This window comes from Heteronotia binoei, chromosome 1 (genome assembly GCF_032191835.1).
Source record: "Heteronotia binoei isolate CCM8104 ecotype False Entrance Well chromosome 1, APGP_CSIRO_Hbin_v1, whole genome shotgun sequence".
Taxonomy (NCBI): Eukaryota; Metazoa; Chordata; class Lepidosauria; order Squamata; family Gekkonidae; genus Heteronotia; species Heteronotia binoei.
Genome location: NC_083223.1, coordinates 38,652,562 through 38,670,393, shown reverse-complemented (window position 1 = coordinate 38,670,393; position 17,832 = coordinate 38,652,562). Strand labels below are relative to the sequence as shown.

Below are 17,832 nucleotides of genomic sequence, written 5' to 3'. Positions count from 1 at the left end.
ATTGGCATTGTACTGGTAATCATATTAGCATTCAAAAAACCTGACTATATTAGGCTTCATTATACCCTATAGAAGAGCTGTCAAGCTCCCAGCCCATGGGCCACTACCAGCCTGCCCAGGACTTTAATCAGGCCTGTGGCAATTTTATCCCCACGCCTCTCCTCACTCTTTGAAATTCTGAGGCTACCGATGACATTCCCAGCTCCTTCTGCCTTGTCTTTGCTAGCTTCAGATGGAAGCTCTTCTGGGCTTGCAAAGTTGCAAAGAAAATGCGGAATGGATTTTCCACTAAAGTCTCTACACCCAGAAAGACTGGTCTATCTGCGCCCAGAGACCTTAATAGAAAATCTGTTCTGTGTTTTCCTTGCAACTTCGAAACTAAAGCAGTTTCACTTTTGCAGCATTTATGGCCAGTTGAAGCTCCTTGTGAATAAAGGGTTGATGCTTTGAGCCAGTCTGTCTCTTGCTGAATGGACCTGAGAACTGGTGCCTAGTGAGTACTCTAACCTGGAAACCCACAGCCAAAGGAGGATATTATACTGTCAGTCTGAGTAGACCGGGGGAGGGGGAGAAGCTTGCAATGCCTAGCCATTTCATGTTTTCCCAGGCTCAGAGCATTTTAAATTTTTAGTGTCTGATGTGATCCTTGTGTTTTTTCTTTGTTTTATTTTTAAAAACTGCACTGCCAAATCTCATTGTTCCCCCACCTTTCCAGTTTAAACAAAATATCACAAGAGTTTTTAAGCATGTTTGCATTTTAAGTTAAAAAACAGTATCTTTAATTATGTTTATCTGCATCCTTTATACAGTTTATATCTCTGCTACCTAGCATTACAAGTTATGACATGCATGGCTTGGCCCCACAAAGTCCCATTTGTGTCAAATCCATCCCTCATAACAAATGACTTTGACACCCCTGCCCTATGGGATCATCTCCATAGAGTATAATGGAGAATTTCACTTGCTGAGTCATGCAGAGCTGACTTGGTGAGTGAAGTGATTTAAACTTTAAACCTATCCTGGAATCAGGCTGCAGCTACAGTGTGACTCCATCAGACAAGGGAAGGGGTTTAATGTTTAAACCCCTTCCATCCCCTCCCAGAGTCAGGCCACAGCTGCAGTGCAACTCTGCCAGAGCAGGGGTTTAAACTTTAAACCCTTCCATACGTCCCAGAATTGGGCTGCAGCTTTGGTGCAATTTCAGAGAGAAGGGAAGGAATCTAAACTTTAAACCCCTTCCATTCCCTCCTGGGGTCATGTCAAGGGGTTTAAACTTTAAACCCCTCCCCTTCACTCAGGACATACAAATAAAAGCTGAATAATATTGGCTTTTATTCAGGCGTGGGGTCCTTCTGCAAGTTATTTTTCAGGTATTTATTTGGTTTGGGTTATGGTAAATACACACCCCTAATGTATACCACATGGCCACTAGAAGAAGCTAGACTACATGGTCTAATTGAGAAGGAGCGAGTAAAAGTTCTCGGAAGAAAGTTACAGGGCAAGGTGGAGCCATTCCTAAATTAGAATGCTGTAGTAGAATAATCCTGACTGCTGCAGAGCTGAAGAATCTCACTACTGCCATTACTAATGGATGATGCCAGGGTGCAACAAGAAATGATAAAGCTGACATTTAATCAAGGGTGCTCTTGATTTGGCGGTACATCTGACTATTTTATTTTATTGGATTTATATCCGCCCTCCCCGTCGAAGCAGGCTCAGGGCGGCTCACAACACATAGCTTACAATAAAAACATTTCCATTAAAAGTATTAAACAGTTTAAAATAATTTGGTGCGAATTCCGATACTAATTTAAGATGGTGTTCAATGATCTTAAGCATCCATTGGATCTAGTGTCTTGGTGGTGGTGGTCAGCATTTCAGTTAAATGCTAATTGAAACAGTGTTGTCTTACAAGCCTTGTGGAACTGGGCAAGGTCCCGCACGGCTCTGACCTCCTCAGGCAGTTGGTTCCACCAAGAAGGAGCGGCAACTGAGAAGGCTCTTTCTCGTGTTGTTTTCAGTCTTGCTTCCCTCGGTCCAGGGGTCAATAACAAGTTTTGTGTTCCTGATCTAAGTACCCTCTGGGGAACATGTGGGGAGAGATGGTTCCTAAAGTAGGCAGGTCCTCAGCCATATAGGGCTTTAAAGGTAATAACCAGCACCTTGTAGCGAATTCAGTATACCACTGGCAGCCAGTGCAGCATCCGCAGCCCAGGCTGTATGTGCTCCCACATGGAAAGCCCCTAGAGCAGCCTGGCTGCTGCATTCTGCATCAGCTGCAGTTTCCCGATTCGGGACAAGGGCAGCCCCATTTAGAGGGCATTGCAGTAGTTCAATCTCGAGGTGACCGTAGCATGGATCACAGTTGCTAAGTCACCACGCTCGAGGTTACTGTGATTTTATTGTGATTTCATTTTTGCTATGATGTACTCTGCTCTGAGTCCCCATGGGGGAACGGGTGGAATATAAATAAACTAATAATAGTAATGATAGTAGTAGCAGTAGTAGTGGTAATAATGATAATAGTAATGGAACCAACTACCTTACCTGCCTAAGGTGGTAAAAGGCGGAGTTGGCAGTAGCTGCTATCTGGGCTTCCACTGTTAGAGAAGGCTCCAGCAGGGAAGGCTACCAATCAACTCACTGGCATTCAAACCCATAGAAGAAAGAAGCACAGAGTTTCCCTTCAGCAGCACTTCCCAGAGCGACATGGGTCAGAAGGCTGCAGTGGAAAGAAAGTGAAAACTGCCCTCTCCTTCCTCTTCTGTCAGCAAAACTGACATCTCTCTATGTTGGATTTAACAAAAAAAAATTAACTAAGCAATGTATTGCTCTCAATGTTCTCAAGCAGCAAAAATGAACTGGTCTCACTCTCTACATCTAAAGATGACTTGCAGACTGCTTGAAGTGTATTTAAACTTGCTGAATAATGAATGACCCTGAAAGCTCTGCAGTAATCTTACATGGAGCAGCAAATGCAGTGACTCTTCTACAAACGATTTGATCAATCACCTCTTATAAAATGCCCTAATAAAAAGTTACTATACCTTCTTAAACATTATTTTTAAAAGTTTGGAATTCATTTGCAAGGATTACCACTCTAGTTATGTTCCAACTGGAACGGAATTGGCTTCAGTCTTCATTTTTATTCTGAAGCGCCACAATGAACATACTTAAAAGATTAAAATTTTTAGTCACAATTGTTTGTTATAGCCCTGTCAGTCCCTTTAGTGGTTCTGACAGTACCAAGAAAATAAGCCATCTAATCTCCAAGCCCCTTCAACAATCTCCATTATGGCCAACGTTCCACAAATGCAAAGACTGATAGAGGCTAATTAGCTCATCAAAATCTTTGGGGGGTTTTGCAAATTTTCCTCTCTTCCTCAACGCCTAATTTCCAGTAGTCAGAAAAAAATCCTTTTATACTTGAAAATACGAACAATGATTTCCTTCTATCCTTTATTTCTGAGCTACACTTTGTAATAAACTGCAATCTCGTGACCATTAAAACAATTCTATGAAAAAGTTTCCCACAAAAAGAAAATTATTCAAACTCCAAAAAGTTATCTTCCTGAACTACAGCAAATATGAGGGGTTTTTTTTTAACAACACACCTCTCCCACATGTAATATGGTAAGTGATTAAGTGTATGTTTGGAAATACCTACTCTATGAGATATATTTAAGGTTACAAACTGATAAGGTAACAGAGCATGAAACTAGCAGTCTTGCAAACTTCTTTCAGAATGAAGTTTATGTCTGATGAAGAAGAATTGCAGATTTATACCCCGCCCTTCTCTCTGAATCAGGGACTCAGAGCGGCTTACAATCTCCTATATCTTCTCCGCCCACAACAGACACCCTGTGAGGTGGTGGATCTGAGAGGGCTCTCACGGCAGCTGCCCTTTCAAGGACAACCTCTGTGATAGCTATGGCTGACCCAAGGCCATTCCAGCAGGTACAAGTGGAGGAGTGGGGAATCAAACCTAGTTCTCCCAGATAAGAGTCCATGCACTTAACCACTACACTAAACTGGCTCTCCTATGTACTATGATGTACTATCATAGTAACTTTCTTCCTTTGCCTTGTTCCCCATGAGCAAAAGCTACAATTTTTGCATCCCATTGCTCAACTGGTAATAAAAGTTAACACAGGAAAACAAATCTACTGATTTTACAGCTTAACTAAATCACATTACCCTTTCACCAGGAACAAGAAGCTGAAGGTCAGATGGAAAGCTTTTCAAAGACACACTTTTTAGAATCAATATTGTATATAAATTTTTCACACCCTGTCTGCCCCCCGAGGTGGCCACCTTCTGCCATCACACTCCTGACATTAGGTCACACCCATCAGAGGCCTTAGAATGGAAGGGAAAAGAGGGTTGTTCTTAACTATAAGTGGTGTGCATCAAGTACTTTCTGTGCAAGCACACATGGGGACTGTGCACATAGCCTATCATTAGGTTATTACAGCTAAAAGCTTCCAAAGGGTGCTACATGCCTGAGCTGATGTCTTTGCCTCTATCCACAGCATGTGCTCCTGAGCAACAATGTCCCATATCCTCAGTACCTCTTATTCCACCACAGCAACAAAGTAGTGAGGCAGGAGGTAGGGTATGTGTGCCTGCACAGAAGATACTCAATGAACAACAGTTACAGGTAAGAGCAACCCTGTTTTCATCATCAATCTTTTGTGCAGTCCCACATGGAGTTTCTAGCAAGCTAAGAAATAAAAGGCAGCTATTTGAACAGGGACTGGAGAACAGTCTTTCCAAGTTGGGTCTCCTTCTGAGCTTGTAGGTCTAAGGCATAATGATAAAGGTGTCAGCTGAAGACCATGTGGCAGCCCAGCAGATCTTATTCAGAGGAACACCACTCCAAAACACTACAGACGATGCAACAATCCTTGCAGAATGCGTGTGAACCTTTAATGGAAAAGGACATTCAGCTATGTGGTAACCAAGTCTGTTGGTTGATACTAGCCACCAAGAGTAAGTCTGAAGTGATGTCCCTCTTCCTTTGCGTGGTCCTGAAACACATACAGAGATCCTTCCTGAAGAAAAACAGCTGTCCTTTTTGGATAGAATAAAAGCGCTCTCCTGACATCCAGGGAGTGTAAATGTCTCTCTGCCTCTGAGATAGGGGACAGGAAAGATACCAATAGGATGACCTCATGGGACAGATGAAATCTCCATACAATCTTAAGTAGAAACCTGAGTCTAGGGCAAAGCACCACACATTCAGGAAAAATCTTTAGAAATGGTTGCTTTACTTGTAGAGCTGCCAGTTCACTAACCTATCTGGCAGATGTTAATGCCACCAAAAACATACTTTCATGGTAAGCAGTGATTCAGGACAGGTAGCTAACGGTTCAAAGGGTTTGTTCACTAGTTGCAATATGACCAATGATAACGGCCACTGAAGAATTATGGGGTCGCAGGCAGAGATTGGTGAGACTCTTGAGGAATCACTTTGTTAAGCAGTGAGAGAAACAGAACTGCCCTGAACCATCGCCTGGAAGCAAGAAATCACTGTGAGGTGAGTTCTTAAAGAGGAAAACACCAAACCTTTATTTTTTAAACTTAACAACTAATCAAAAATATTCTGCAGAGTTGCTCTGTAAGGAAAAACACCCCTACCTTTATATCATAAAACAAACCACTTCCTCTTGAAGCCACACAACTATCTTAAGCAGGTTTGCGAGCATTCAGTAAAACTTGTTTACTTCCTGAGAGAACACTGTCCCAAGCCTCCACACAATCAGTCTAAAGCAGTCCAGAATGTGGTGGCACACCCACCCCCCCAAAAGCTGATCAGGATTTGGAAAGGTGGAGATAGTACCCTTGGGGTCCAGTAGAGTCTGGAACCAAATTTGCTGCAGCCAGAAAGCGGCTATTAACATCATTTGCAAATGCTCTCATCTGGCTTTTTCCAGGACCATGACCACCAATGTGATGGGGGAAAGGTATAAAGCAGCCTCCCCACTCCCTGCACAAGGGAGCTTGAAAGGTGTCGCTAAAGGATCCCCAACCCACTCCCGCACGGGAGCAAAAATATCTCACTTTTGTGTTCTGTCTGGTAGCAAACAAATCTACTTCAGGAACATCCGAAAGTGTGAACATGCTTTCCAAATATGTAGGGTTCAGAGACCACCTAATAGAAGTGTTGGCCATTCTGCTTAGTCTGTTGGCTTCAACATTCAAAACCCCTGGAACGTGGATGGCCCTGAGGCAAGAATTGAGCTCTAACACTAGATGACAAACTGCAGCGGCTTCCAAACATAGTTCCCTGGAACTTGTGCCCATTTGTTCACACAGAACTTAACAGCTGTGTTGTCTGTTCATTGGAGCACAGACCAAATCTTAGAGTATCTGAAAATGCAATAAAGGAATTATGCACAGCTCACAGTTCCAGGAAATTCATATTCTTTCTTCTCAGGTGACCAGGTACCCTGTATTGACAAATTGTCACAATATGCTCTCCAGTCCAGCAATGTCAATTTTTGGTAAACCAAAGGGAACCCCGTCAGATAGGTTCTGAAGCTGTGTCCACCAGGAGAGGTGTTTAAGCACTGGCCTCAGAATAGACAATTGATGCCATAATGAGGGGCGGGACACCTTAAAATGGACTAGGAATCACAACTGTAGGGGCCTGATGTGCACCCTGGCAAATGGGAGTACGGCTGTAGTGGAGGCCATGTGACCCAAAAGTTACAAAATATTATGAGCTGGCTAAAAACAGTGCTTGATAAACTGGTTAGCAAGTTGTGAGCCACCTTGAGCCTGCTTCGGCAGCGAGGGCAGGATATAAATCCAATAAAATAAATAAATAGCAAGCTCGACAATGCATTTCTGTGGGCAGAAAACCTTTACCCTGTATGGAATCTAGGAGGGAATCTATAAACAACACCCTCTGAGAAGGTATCAATTTGGATTTTCCCCAATTAATCATGGGCCCAAGATTCTGGCAGGTGGATAACACTAAGGCACACCATTCTATTAAGCTCTCTCTGGAATCAGAAACAATCAGCCAGTCAAGGTATGGGTAAATATCACAACCCCAGAGTTGCAGGAATGCTACAATGGATGTTACACATTTAGAAAATACTCCAAAGAGGAGTATAGTATACATGAAAATCTGCTCATCACAACAGAAACATAATCACTTTCAATAATCAGGGTGAACACAATTGTGAAAATAAGCATTTTTTGGGCCAATATCCACAAACCAAGAGTTCAGTTTTAGCAACGGCAATACTGATGAGCAGGCCTCAGATTCAGCGGGAGCTCACAGGAGCACAGTTCCTGAACCTTTCTGAGAGTTCCACCTCCTCCTTCCCACCTTGTCCATTGAATAGTAGGTGCAGCTGCATAACAATCCCTGGATGAGCTCCACCACCTATTTTTCTACAAAATGACCCCTGCTGATGAGATAGAGGTGTTGCGGAATTTAGAAACTTTCAAGAACTTATTTAACTCCCTGAGGTTCAAGATGGGTCTAACCCTTCTATCCTGCACAGTAAACATTCTGGAGAGGAAACCTTCCCTAGGGTGGTCAGTGGTGACCAATTCAATGGCACCCTTATCTAGCCATGCCTGAATGTGAGACCTTTGGGGGTCCAAGTAGAGACTTCCAGGTGCAGAGAAACAGGGGGTATGGCCATAAATTCTAGGCATTAACAAGACTTAATAATCTCTAATGCCCAACTATCTGACATAACCGAGGACCAAGTGTCCTGGAACAGGGCTAGCCTACTGCCAAACTGCACTGGCTCTAGTCAAAGAGACTTCTGAGTCTGCATCAGTTCTCTAGCGGGAACTGACTGTATGGACGTGTGGGTCCTGTGGGCCCCTCTGCACCTCTGTTGAGGCGTATATTGTTTGAAGGGAGGCTACTGGGAGCTAACTGACTATGCATACCTGTAATCCTTATTACAGGGATGCCAGGGTTCACTGGCCGTAAGGGTGCTGCTTATATAAAACAGAGCTCAGGTGGAGAAGTTCCAAGGATTTAGCCATTTGTTTGTTAAGCCTTACAGTGGTTAAAGTCTCATCCATCTGGGTGGAAAAGATGGCTGACCCATCAAATGGTAAATCCACCACCTTAGCTTGGTTTCACTGGGGAGCTTGGTGGAACGGAGCCAAGTATGTCTTCAAAGCGCAAAGGCCATTCCCACAGCCCTGGCAGCCACATCAGATGAATGTCTACCCATATTTATCTGTTGTTTTGAGAGTCAGACTGGAGCACCTTAACGAGTGGTCTTTTCTCTTCTGGTAATAACTCCAAGAAGAGCCAAATTTTATCCCAGAAAAACAATTGGTAGCCCCCATTATAACTTCATAATTTGAAATCTTGAATTCTAACAATTAAGAGGCATAAAACTTTCCATCTACAGCATTCACCTTACACCCCTCCTCCTTATCAGTTGGGGCAACACTGACATCCCTTGGGTTGCATGTCATCCACCACTAATGAAGGAGGTAGGTGTGTTGAAAAACAATTAAATGGTTCTTTCATGACTCTATAGAGCTGCTTGACCCTCTGGGAGCTCAGTTGAGTTGATGCAAAATGTTGCCACACTTTATGGGTGACGCCATCCACACTTTTAAAAATGGGGAACATGATCAGACTGGGATAGTCAGAATATAAGCAACTGAGGATTTTGTCCTTGGCCTTATTTTCAGCTGTGGAGACCTTATGTGCTAAAGATTGTACCATTCTGATAAGCTATTTTCTATGCATCCTAAAATCCTCCAAACAGATAATGAGGAGGAATGATCAACATGATCATCAGGGCTGGGATCCAACGCCAATCTATCGGATTCAGCTTCCAGAACCAGTGGCTGTCTGCCTGTTAAGGAGGGCTGGTTGAAACAAGGCTGCTTCTGAAACTCATTGGGATCTGAGTATCTGTGGAAATCAGCCTCCCAGTACTCCAGATACCAAGGAGACATGGGGTAAGGGTTCAAAGGCCATCAAGGTGGTGAATACTATTGCATCCACAGAACCAACTGTTCAGATTTGGACACCATTTGAGGTTGTCCTGGAAGAACTTCAAAATCAGGGCCGGCCCTCCCACTAGGCAAACTAAGTGGTTGCGTAGGGCACTGAGAGGTGGGGGGCAGCAAAATGGGCTCTCATCTCTCCCCCCCACCGGTGCTCCAGGCAAGCGCTTAAGCTTGCCTCCCTCCCCCCTTCCCACTGCTAGCCCTGCCCCCCCACGCGGTGTCCCACCTGCCCCCCCCAGGCATTCTGCCCGCCGCTGCTAAAAGCAGCAGCGCTCCGCTCGCTCCCTTCCCCCTGCTCATCGGCTAAAAGTAAGCTTAGCCGGCTTTGCAGCTCATACCTGCACATTTTGTCTCTTAACAAAACGCGCAGGTTGTGAAGCCAGCTAAGCGTACTTTTAGCCAGCGAGCCCCAGAGGGAAGGGAGCAAGCGGCGCGCCGCCGCTTTTAGCAGTGGCGGGCAGGCGAGCGGAGCACGGGGGGCTGGGCAGGACAACGCGCAGGGAGTAAAGGGTGGGCACAGAGCCACGGGCGGCACTTTGAGGGGGGAGCCCAAGGAAGCAAGTCTGCCTAGGGCGCCCCAGGGCATCGGGCCGGCCCTGCTCTAAATCAACATCTCCTTACAAAATGGAAGAAGCAGACAATGCCTGGCCTGCAGGTGCCTTGGGCTGTTCATATGAGACCAAATCTGCCCCTGGAACCTGTGTGAAAACCCTTTGGTTTATCCTTCCCCTTCTTTGCCTTCTTGGCAGGGAGTAGTGATGAGGCATGCTGCTCAGGGGGTGAGCATGACTGAGACCGGATCTGAGAGGACCTGAAAGCTGACTTGGTCAAACTTGAGACCTTGATCAATGTCAGTGTCACCTTGGTCTTAAGACATGGATTTCATGTCTCAGAGGCTTTCAGAGGCTTCTCCCAGAAGGCCGCTTTTAGTTTCATGGCTCTGTCTCCCTGGGGTGAATTTCAGGCAGACTTTGCATCAAGTAACAATGAGCTCTTTCCTCAAATGAAATAAGCAAAATTTTGCACATCTGTCTGAACCATTTTTGCACCACACAGAGCACACTTTTTAAACAATGCCATCTGTGCTATCATAGGGCAAGGTTCCCCCAGCTGCAAAGAAAAATTAGGAAGTTTCTACGGTCAAGATCAGAGACTTGACAGAAGACAACCTACACCTTTGTTGGCAAAAGAGGAACTGAGGGTATGGGATACTGTCACTCATGGGCATATGCTATGGGTGGAGCAAAAGACATCAGCTCTATGCGAAGTACCCCCTCTGGAAGCTTTCAGCTATAACCACCTACTGCTAGGCAGGCCTGTGTGTACGCAGTCCCCATGTGGAACGGCACAGAAGATTAATAATGAAGTGAGTTAACTCACCCAGCTCCTCCTTCTCCCAGCTGGAACACAATCTGCCACCCAGCATTGTTCCTCCCCAGCCTCTTCACTAAAACCCCCTTTTATCCCCCTCCTCCCTCTTGTGGGTCTGACTCATTCCCACACAGTGGAGCTGGTCCCTGCTCATCACCCTCAGGCCTTTTTCATTGGCTGAGGCCACCTCTTAGATGAGGGAGGGCTCCACCTTCCTGCCTCCCTTCTCCTCCCTCCATCCCCAGTAGTGCCCTGGCTAGAAGAGGATGGGGTGGCTCCAAGTTTGGTGCCACTGTCAGTTTCCCCAAATCCTCTGGGTACACCTGCCTGCTTTTCTGGCCTCCTGCTTCCTGGTTTTGGGAGCCTCGGCACTGGCCGACTCCCTCTCCCTCGGCCACCACCAGGTAAACTCTGTGCCACCTCCACCAGCCCTCGCTGCCTTGTCCCAGCTGACATTGTCTTCTGCTGCCCCATAAGTTTTCTTGTCAGGGCTGGTCGGCTCGCCTGAGGGTTGGGAGCAGGTGGGCCGTGAAGACAGTTTGTGGGACCTCAGCTGGTGGGGCCACAGTGCAGACTCCTCCAGCAGCCTTGCTGCCAGACCTGGACAATATTATAATTATAATGGCTTACATCCTAGGAATTTCTTGTACAAGGTACCTCCTTTTTGTGGCCAAAGGAAACATTCCATCCTCTTATAGCTCACATGCCATTCTGGAGGACTCTTCAAACTGTAAAGAGCAAATTTTGAAGGATTCAAGGAGCCACAATGAGCAAGTGGCAAGGTAACCCACTGTACAAGCCCGCTGTATATCTTTGGATCTAAGCCATTATCTTCCCAATTTCTGACTGTGTGCTTAAAAGAAGCTAACCTTATGTTTAATTATCTCAGTGCCTATGCAGCCATGACCCCTTCACTGGGTGTAGCCTGCAGAATCATCCATGCCCCCCTCCACAGCACATGAACACTCTCCTTTCCCATAATACAGGGGTGGCCAATGGAAGCTCTCCAGATGTTTTTTGCTTACAACTCCCATCAGCCAGCATGGCCAATGGCTGGGGTTGATGGGAGTTGTAGGCAAAAAAACATCTGGAGAGCTACCATTGGCCACCCCTGCCATAATACTATTAACTCTGGGGCACCCAATAAAGTTGAGGGGCAACAAGGAACACATCTGACAGAAGGAAATATTTTACTCAACAAGTAATTTGTGGACTTTATTACCAGTGGATGCAGTGATGGCCACTAGTATAGATTGCTTTAAAAGTGGATTAGACAGATTCATGGAGAACAGGTCCATCAACGGCTCTTAGCTGTAATGAGGAAAGTAAACCTCCACATTTGGAGGAAGTAAACCTCTGAAACCCAGAGCAAGGAAGCAACATCAGGGGAGAACCTTGGTCTCTATGCCCTGTTTCTTGGACGTTAAGGGGAACAGGTTGGCCACTGTGTGAAAGAGGATGCTGGAGTGGACAGATCACTGGTCTAATCCAACAGGGTTTATGTTTTTACCATTTTCTTCCTGCCATTGTCCTATCAGCCTTGACTATGATGAATGCTAACCAGCATTCCCTCTCAACTAGGTTTTGAGTTTGGTTTTAATTTCTAAGGAAGACAAACTCTTACTTAGCATTATATAACTCTGAACCACAGTTTAAGAGACTGGAAAAGTAATATTTGCTCCAGTCTTTACAGAAATGAGAGGTAAAAGAAATTAGTGTCTATTTCAAATCTTGGTAAAAGAGTGCTCCTGTCTACTTTATGTAGCACAAACCTGAATACTTGGGATCCACCAGGTGCTTTTTGTAATCATCACAGTTCATTGGTAGCCTGTTTAACAGAGTACCAAAAACAGAGATGGAGGATCCAAAATCACACACTTGTATGCATAAATGCCTAAATGATGGCCAAATTTTCTACATTTCAATATTGTACATGCTCACTAGCTCCATGTGCTCCATATAAAAGCATATTTCTTCCTCATGGTTTACAATTTAATTCCAAAACCAGTGGTAATTCATGGTCCCAGCTGTTTAAACCAGTGCAACCATCAGTCCTTCCTCACCAAATACACTATAAGGCTTATATTTCATGCTTAAACCTTAGAGCAAGCATACAAATCTTTTTTAAAATGCCCCATTAAATTAAAAAATGTAAGACAGCATTCAATAATTGTGAACCTCTGATTTAGAATATCCCACTAAGAGTAGTTATTTTGTGTTGTGTGGAAAGTCAGAATTTTAACCAAAAAAGCACATGATAAAGAGATCACATCCAAACAGTATATTATGAACACAACAGGATTTTAGGTTATTCATCTCAGAACTATTCTTAGTTTCCTTAACTCATTGTTATATACCTGGCATGCCTGTGGCAAGACCCTGACCAAAAGCCAAAGCTGGATTTGTTGCCGCAGCTGCTGCAAGTGACTCTGCCTGCTGCCCCTGCTGCCCCTGATTGGGAGTAAGCGGGCGCTGACTTCCTCCAGTACGAAGAACCTACAAAAGACCAATGGTGACACTATTTGCTTAATATCTGAAGGACAAAATTGGAAATTATAAAAATGATGGAAACATCTACTGAATGTATCTGGGGTTGTATTTTTAAAATAAGTATAAACAGGAAAATGTTTACAGCAGGCAAAGATTACTTTGATGGAGTGACGGACACAAATTCAAAGTCTAAGTCTTTCTATAATTCAGAACTAATAAACAGTGCAGAATAGCAAACAGCCCAACAGAAATATATAGCCAAATCCAGGTATCTGAATTTTAAAAGTAAAAGAACTTTTAAAGATTAGTTATAAAACAGTAATTAGGGATAACTGTGGTTGGGACATCACGTGTTCTTATTCCAGTGCTCCCTTCACTACCATTAGCCATAGCTCATTGTTAAGATCTCAAGTCACAGTCAAAACAAGCAAACCAAAGCTCCTAATTTAGGGTTTGAAACCAGTTTTGAGACATGGTTTCAAATCCTGTTATGTATGCAACCTATTAACCACGGCACTTGGGCAGACATAACAAAAAACATCGCGGAGAGGCGGAGAGAATTAATGTGATGCAAAGGAGGGAGCACACTTTAGCTGATAGCCCATTCTCAACCTCATGGTATTTCTGTACTATCTCTTTACCTGGATAATGCACATTCATGTACAGGTCTTTTAAAACCCTTATCCAAAAATTGTTTCCTTCACATTCCTTTTACGTACTTGAAGAAAAATTATATTTCTTCCCTTTTAGATGTTTAGCTTGAGAAGAAATATATCCTGACTAGCTGTCAATATTTTATGATCAGGCATCTATACAGGTAAAATAATTATTCTAACAAATAAAATAAAAAGTAAGCACTCAAAAGGTTGCTATCTTTTTATTACTTTTTGTTTCATGTGACCAGTAGATTCTTAAAGACCACTGAATCAGCTATCTAAGATCTGATGCAGACATAACATTCCTGATCTAATGTTTTAATTGCTCACATGTGAACTCTCCTTCCCCCTTTAAGGTTAACCATGGTGCACTTTTAAGTCTGCACACTGGATCTAGCTAACAGTGGTTAGTTAGCTCAAACAAAACTTTGCAAATCCACTTCTAGCCATGACTGCAAACTCCAGTTTGAGGAAACCATAGCTAGCATTATATCTGTGTGGATGTTGATGCTATCACTGATTTGCTCCAAAAACACGAGAGGAAACAAAGAGCATGTTCTTTATCTCCAACCATGATTATGGGAGCCTGGAAATATTACATCATAACTAAAATGTACTGAGTATTATTTGTATTGATGTGTAAGAATTCAAGCAGAGAATATATGTTAACTTAGGTGAATACCCTTTTAAACTTCTATAATTATTACAAAGCATTATACTACTCAAATAAAATAACATTTTTGAAACAAAAACATTCCTGCATCTTTTCCAGTAATAGGAAAAGAGTTGGGATTACTTCCCTCTCAAAGAATTCATCAAAAATAAACGTAAGAATAGTTATACTGCTACTCCCCAAAAGCACTAAGCATTATGCATGAATGATCCATTCTACAGTTGTACACTAAAATGATTAACAAATCAGCCAAAATATGACTCAAGGGTAAGGAGACCACAGGTGAAAAGAGGGATTCTGAATGTACCAATGATTCTAATTTTTTCTGTGGTGCAGAAGGGACGCTAGTATTGAGAAAAGTACCAACTGGGGATGGGAAGGTGATCTCAGTGTTTGATTTGGAGGAAGATTGGCCTCTCACTTCATTCTGAAGACACTGAAGTCGAGGAAGTCCTAGGCACAAGGAAGTCCTAGTACACAACTAACTCAACTGTTGCAACAGGCAACTTAAAAGAAAATGACCAGTGGTGAGAGACACAAAAGGACAGAGAAGTCTCTTCTCACATCATGGAGGGAGGCTGTGAGGTAGCAGCTCCAGGTACAAAAAGTTTAAAAAGAAAAAGAGAGGATACAAAGCCTTATGCAGTCATACTTTTCCCAAAATAATACACAAAAACTGAGGTTCATAAGATGGGAGTATGATTAACTACTTGAACATGCTAAGATCTGATGCAGATACAACATTCCTGATCTAATGATGTTTTAAACTGCTCGCATATGAGCTCTCCTCATTTAAGGTTAACCACGGTGAACTGTTAAATCAGCACATGGACAGAAATTCAAAGTCTTCTATTTCTTCCCACTCTCTTCAGGGAAAGTACATTCCAGAACAGGTGTCCCTCCTATTACTAGTGCTGATTCAACTATGGGTACAAAAATCTTCAGAGGACTAGTCATCAGTCTATCAATATGCAGATGCCAGTAGAATGTTAGCAAAGACCATGGTAACCAAGAAGTTGTCAAAATGGAGATTAGTTGATTCCTGTAACTAATCAAATCCCCACTTCTTGATGGATATGAAGTAAGCTTTGATGATTTCCCATCTCTGAGAGGAAAAGAGATTAAAAGGGCTGACCTTCACAGCTAACATAGATCGTGCCCCCTCTATTTTCTTCAGCACTTCAGAGAACACAGATGACCCTGGAGGTGCCTTCCAACTCTGTGATTAAGTCCAGGAAAAGAACTGGTTCAGCAGCCCTAATTTCTAGCACATGTGGCAGCTATGAGGCTTGAACCACAATCAGCAGCAGAGAATAGTGATCCTAAGCTGGCAGACCATCAGAAGTAGATCAGTAATGAACAGTCCTCCTATCTATAACAAAAAGAACATTATAGATCTTAAGAAAATGCCTAGGTAACTCCCACTTACAACCAGACCCTGATTTGGATCAGGGTGACGAAGGCCTATATAAGGAAGCTGTGGGTTAAAAGTGAAAGAGACAAATCTGAGGCCTTAAACCAGTACAACTTGCATTCTGGGACACATAAGCAGCCAAAGTGTATTTTAGTGGTATTTTGGGTTTGCCCAGACAGAAAGGAAAATTCAAAGTAGAGTTTGCAAATACAATTAAGGTGGAGTTTTCATCTCAATGAGGTGAAACAAAGGCCAAGCCAATCTTTCTTTTCTAACTGGCTTCTAAATAATAAAGACATCTTGCCTGATGGTCCAGATAACAGTCTGGGAAAGATTTACTAGGTTTACTTTCTTACACACAAACTCCTATATTTATCCTTACTTTCTTTGGACTTAGCTTCTGAACATCTTCTAAAAGGACTGTCAAAAGGAGCTACTGCAAAAGTAAAAATTAAGTTCTTTTTGCATTTCTTAAAGTAGTTACACAAATATGACAGAGAGAACCTAAGTATTCTATGTTTAGGAATGTCTCAATCCCTCTGACTGTGTCACTTTGATGAGGAGTGTGTGTGTGTGTGTGTGTGTTTATCTGCTCTACCATGATCAATTAAACCTCCAAGTGCTCAGTTTTGCTTCAAGCATTACAAATGGAAGTGAGAACATGGGAGTTCCATGGTTTGAAACTGGATTAATCTAGCCAGTTGGAGTTGGGCTTTCGGTAATGTGATATTACAACTTGAATCTACTATATCTATCTGAGGTTATATTCCTTGGAAATATTCTTAAATAATGTGAAATGCTTACTTTTATCCGGTTTGGCTGTTTGGTTCATTTAAACCTAACAGCTGAGCAATGCAGGTCTGCAGCTGACCTTGGAAGTGGGGGGAAGCAAAACCAACTAGTGAAATTGCTGGCAGCCATTTAAACCTAACAGCAGGGTGGGTCCACCCACCAGCTGTTAGGTTTCAATGGCTGTGAGCCATTAAACCCATCAGTTTCACACCCCATCCACTTCAAAGCAGGGGGAAGTGAAATGGCAGTCATTTAACCCTTCCTGGCCAGTTTGGGGCATTTCTGGATCGGTTTGGTTCAGGATTTGGGTGCTGCCCTAAACACTGAACCAGGATTTTTAGGTTTGTGCTCATCGCTATTCATCAGAGCCCTACCCAATTCAACCTGGAGCTCACAGGTTTCTTTGTAAGGGACTGTGGATGAAGTGAAAGCATTTATAAATTCAAAGGCAATATGAAATCCAATGCAACCCAATTAAGTCTGCTACACCTGATCTCCATTTTAAACAAGGAGAAAGTTCAGGCAAATGTGGGTCCTTGTATATTCTATGTTGTATCCCCATCCTCCTTAGAGAGGGGATATGATGTCAAGCCTAATGAAGATTTCTGGATAACTGAAAAGCTGGTGTCCATTATTTTGTAATATTTAGGTTTATCCTGAAAATGTAGTACAGATAACCATTGTTTAACAATATGCCATATGCTACTGAGCAGTTAGTTGAAAGCTGGTCACAAAACTGCATGAAGATCTAATGTTGAAAGGGAGACTTATCTGCTGATGCTGATTACGACGGAACGTCAAAAAGCAAGGAAAATAAAGTAAAATTTGGCAGATATGCTTCTTTTGATCTGAGTAGCATCCAAACTAATTGTTTCACTCAATGGAACCATCTAGCTAAACACATAATGCTGATGTTTCCTTTATTTAAAATAAAGCCTTTACAAAGGTGAATTTTTAGATAATAGCTTCAACAATATCTCACCAGTAGATACATGGCATCTAAACATAACTGAGGACTACCAACCCACTACATTTTGTACTGTCCATAACAAGAACCCTACAGCACATTTTCTATCAAGATATTTTACTAAATTGTCATAGATCATGAAAAGCCTTTTCCATGTGACTGGGACAAATCTGTCACCTACACAATGGCTTTGTTTGCTGTCAGTATTAAACAAAATAGAATGTTAATTTATTCAATAATCTTGAGTCACAGAGACTATTCTGACATGTTGTGAATAATTAAATGAGCTTCCTGTTCTAGGTGACAATCCCTTGATTTTTGAAAGCATATTGAAGAAACATGAACTCCTCAAGAAACATGAACTCCACATGAAGAGTTCCACATGAACTCTTGCTTATGGTATTTTTGAGAGCATTACTTGAGATTTCATGATCTAGCACTGCACAGACTACCATGGTTT

The 17,832-nt window shown here is 42.8% G+C and overlaps 1 protein-coding gene across 11 annotated transcripts in view; it reads right to left on the bottom strand.

The window, feature by feature from the left end:
• Window positions 1–17,832, bottom strand: part of PUM2 (pumilio RNA binding family member 2) — a 107,856-nt gene that overhangs the window by 27,176 nt on the left and 62,848 nt on the right. For all 11 annotated transcript variants that reach the window (XM_060233518.1, XM_060233520.1, XM_060233522.1 and 8 more), the window contains exon 10: window positions 12,738–12,876. In XM_060233518.1, the coding sequence (XP_060089501.1) occupies window positions 12,738–12,876 (139 nt within the window). The remainder of the gene's footprint in view (window positions 1–12,737; window positions 12,877–17,832) is intronic.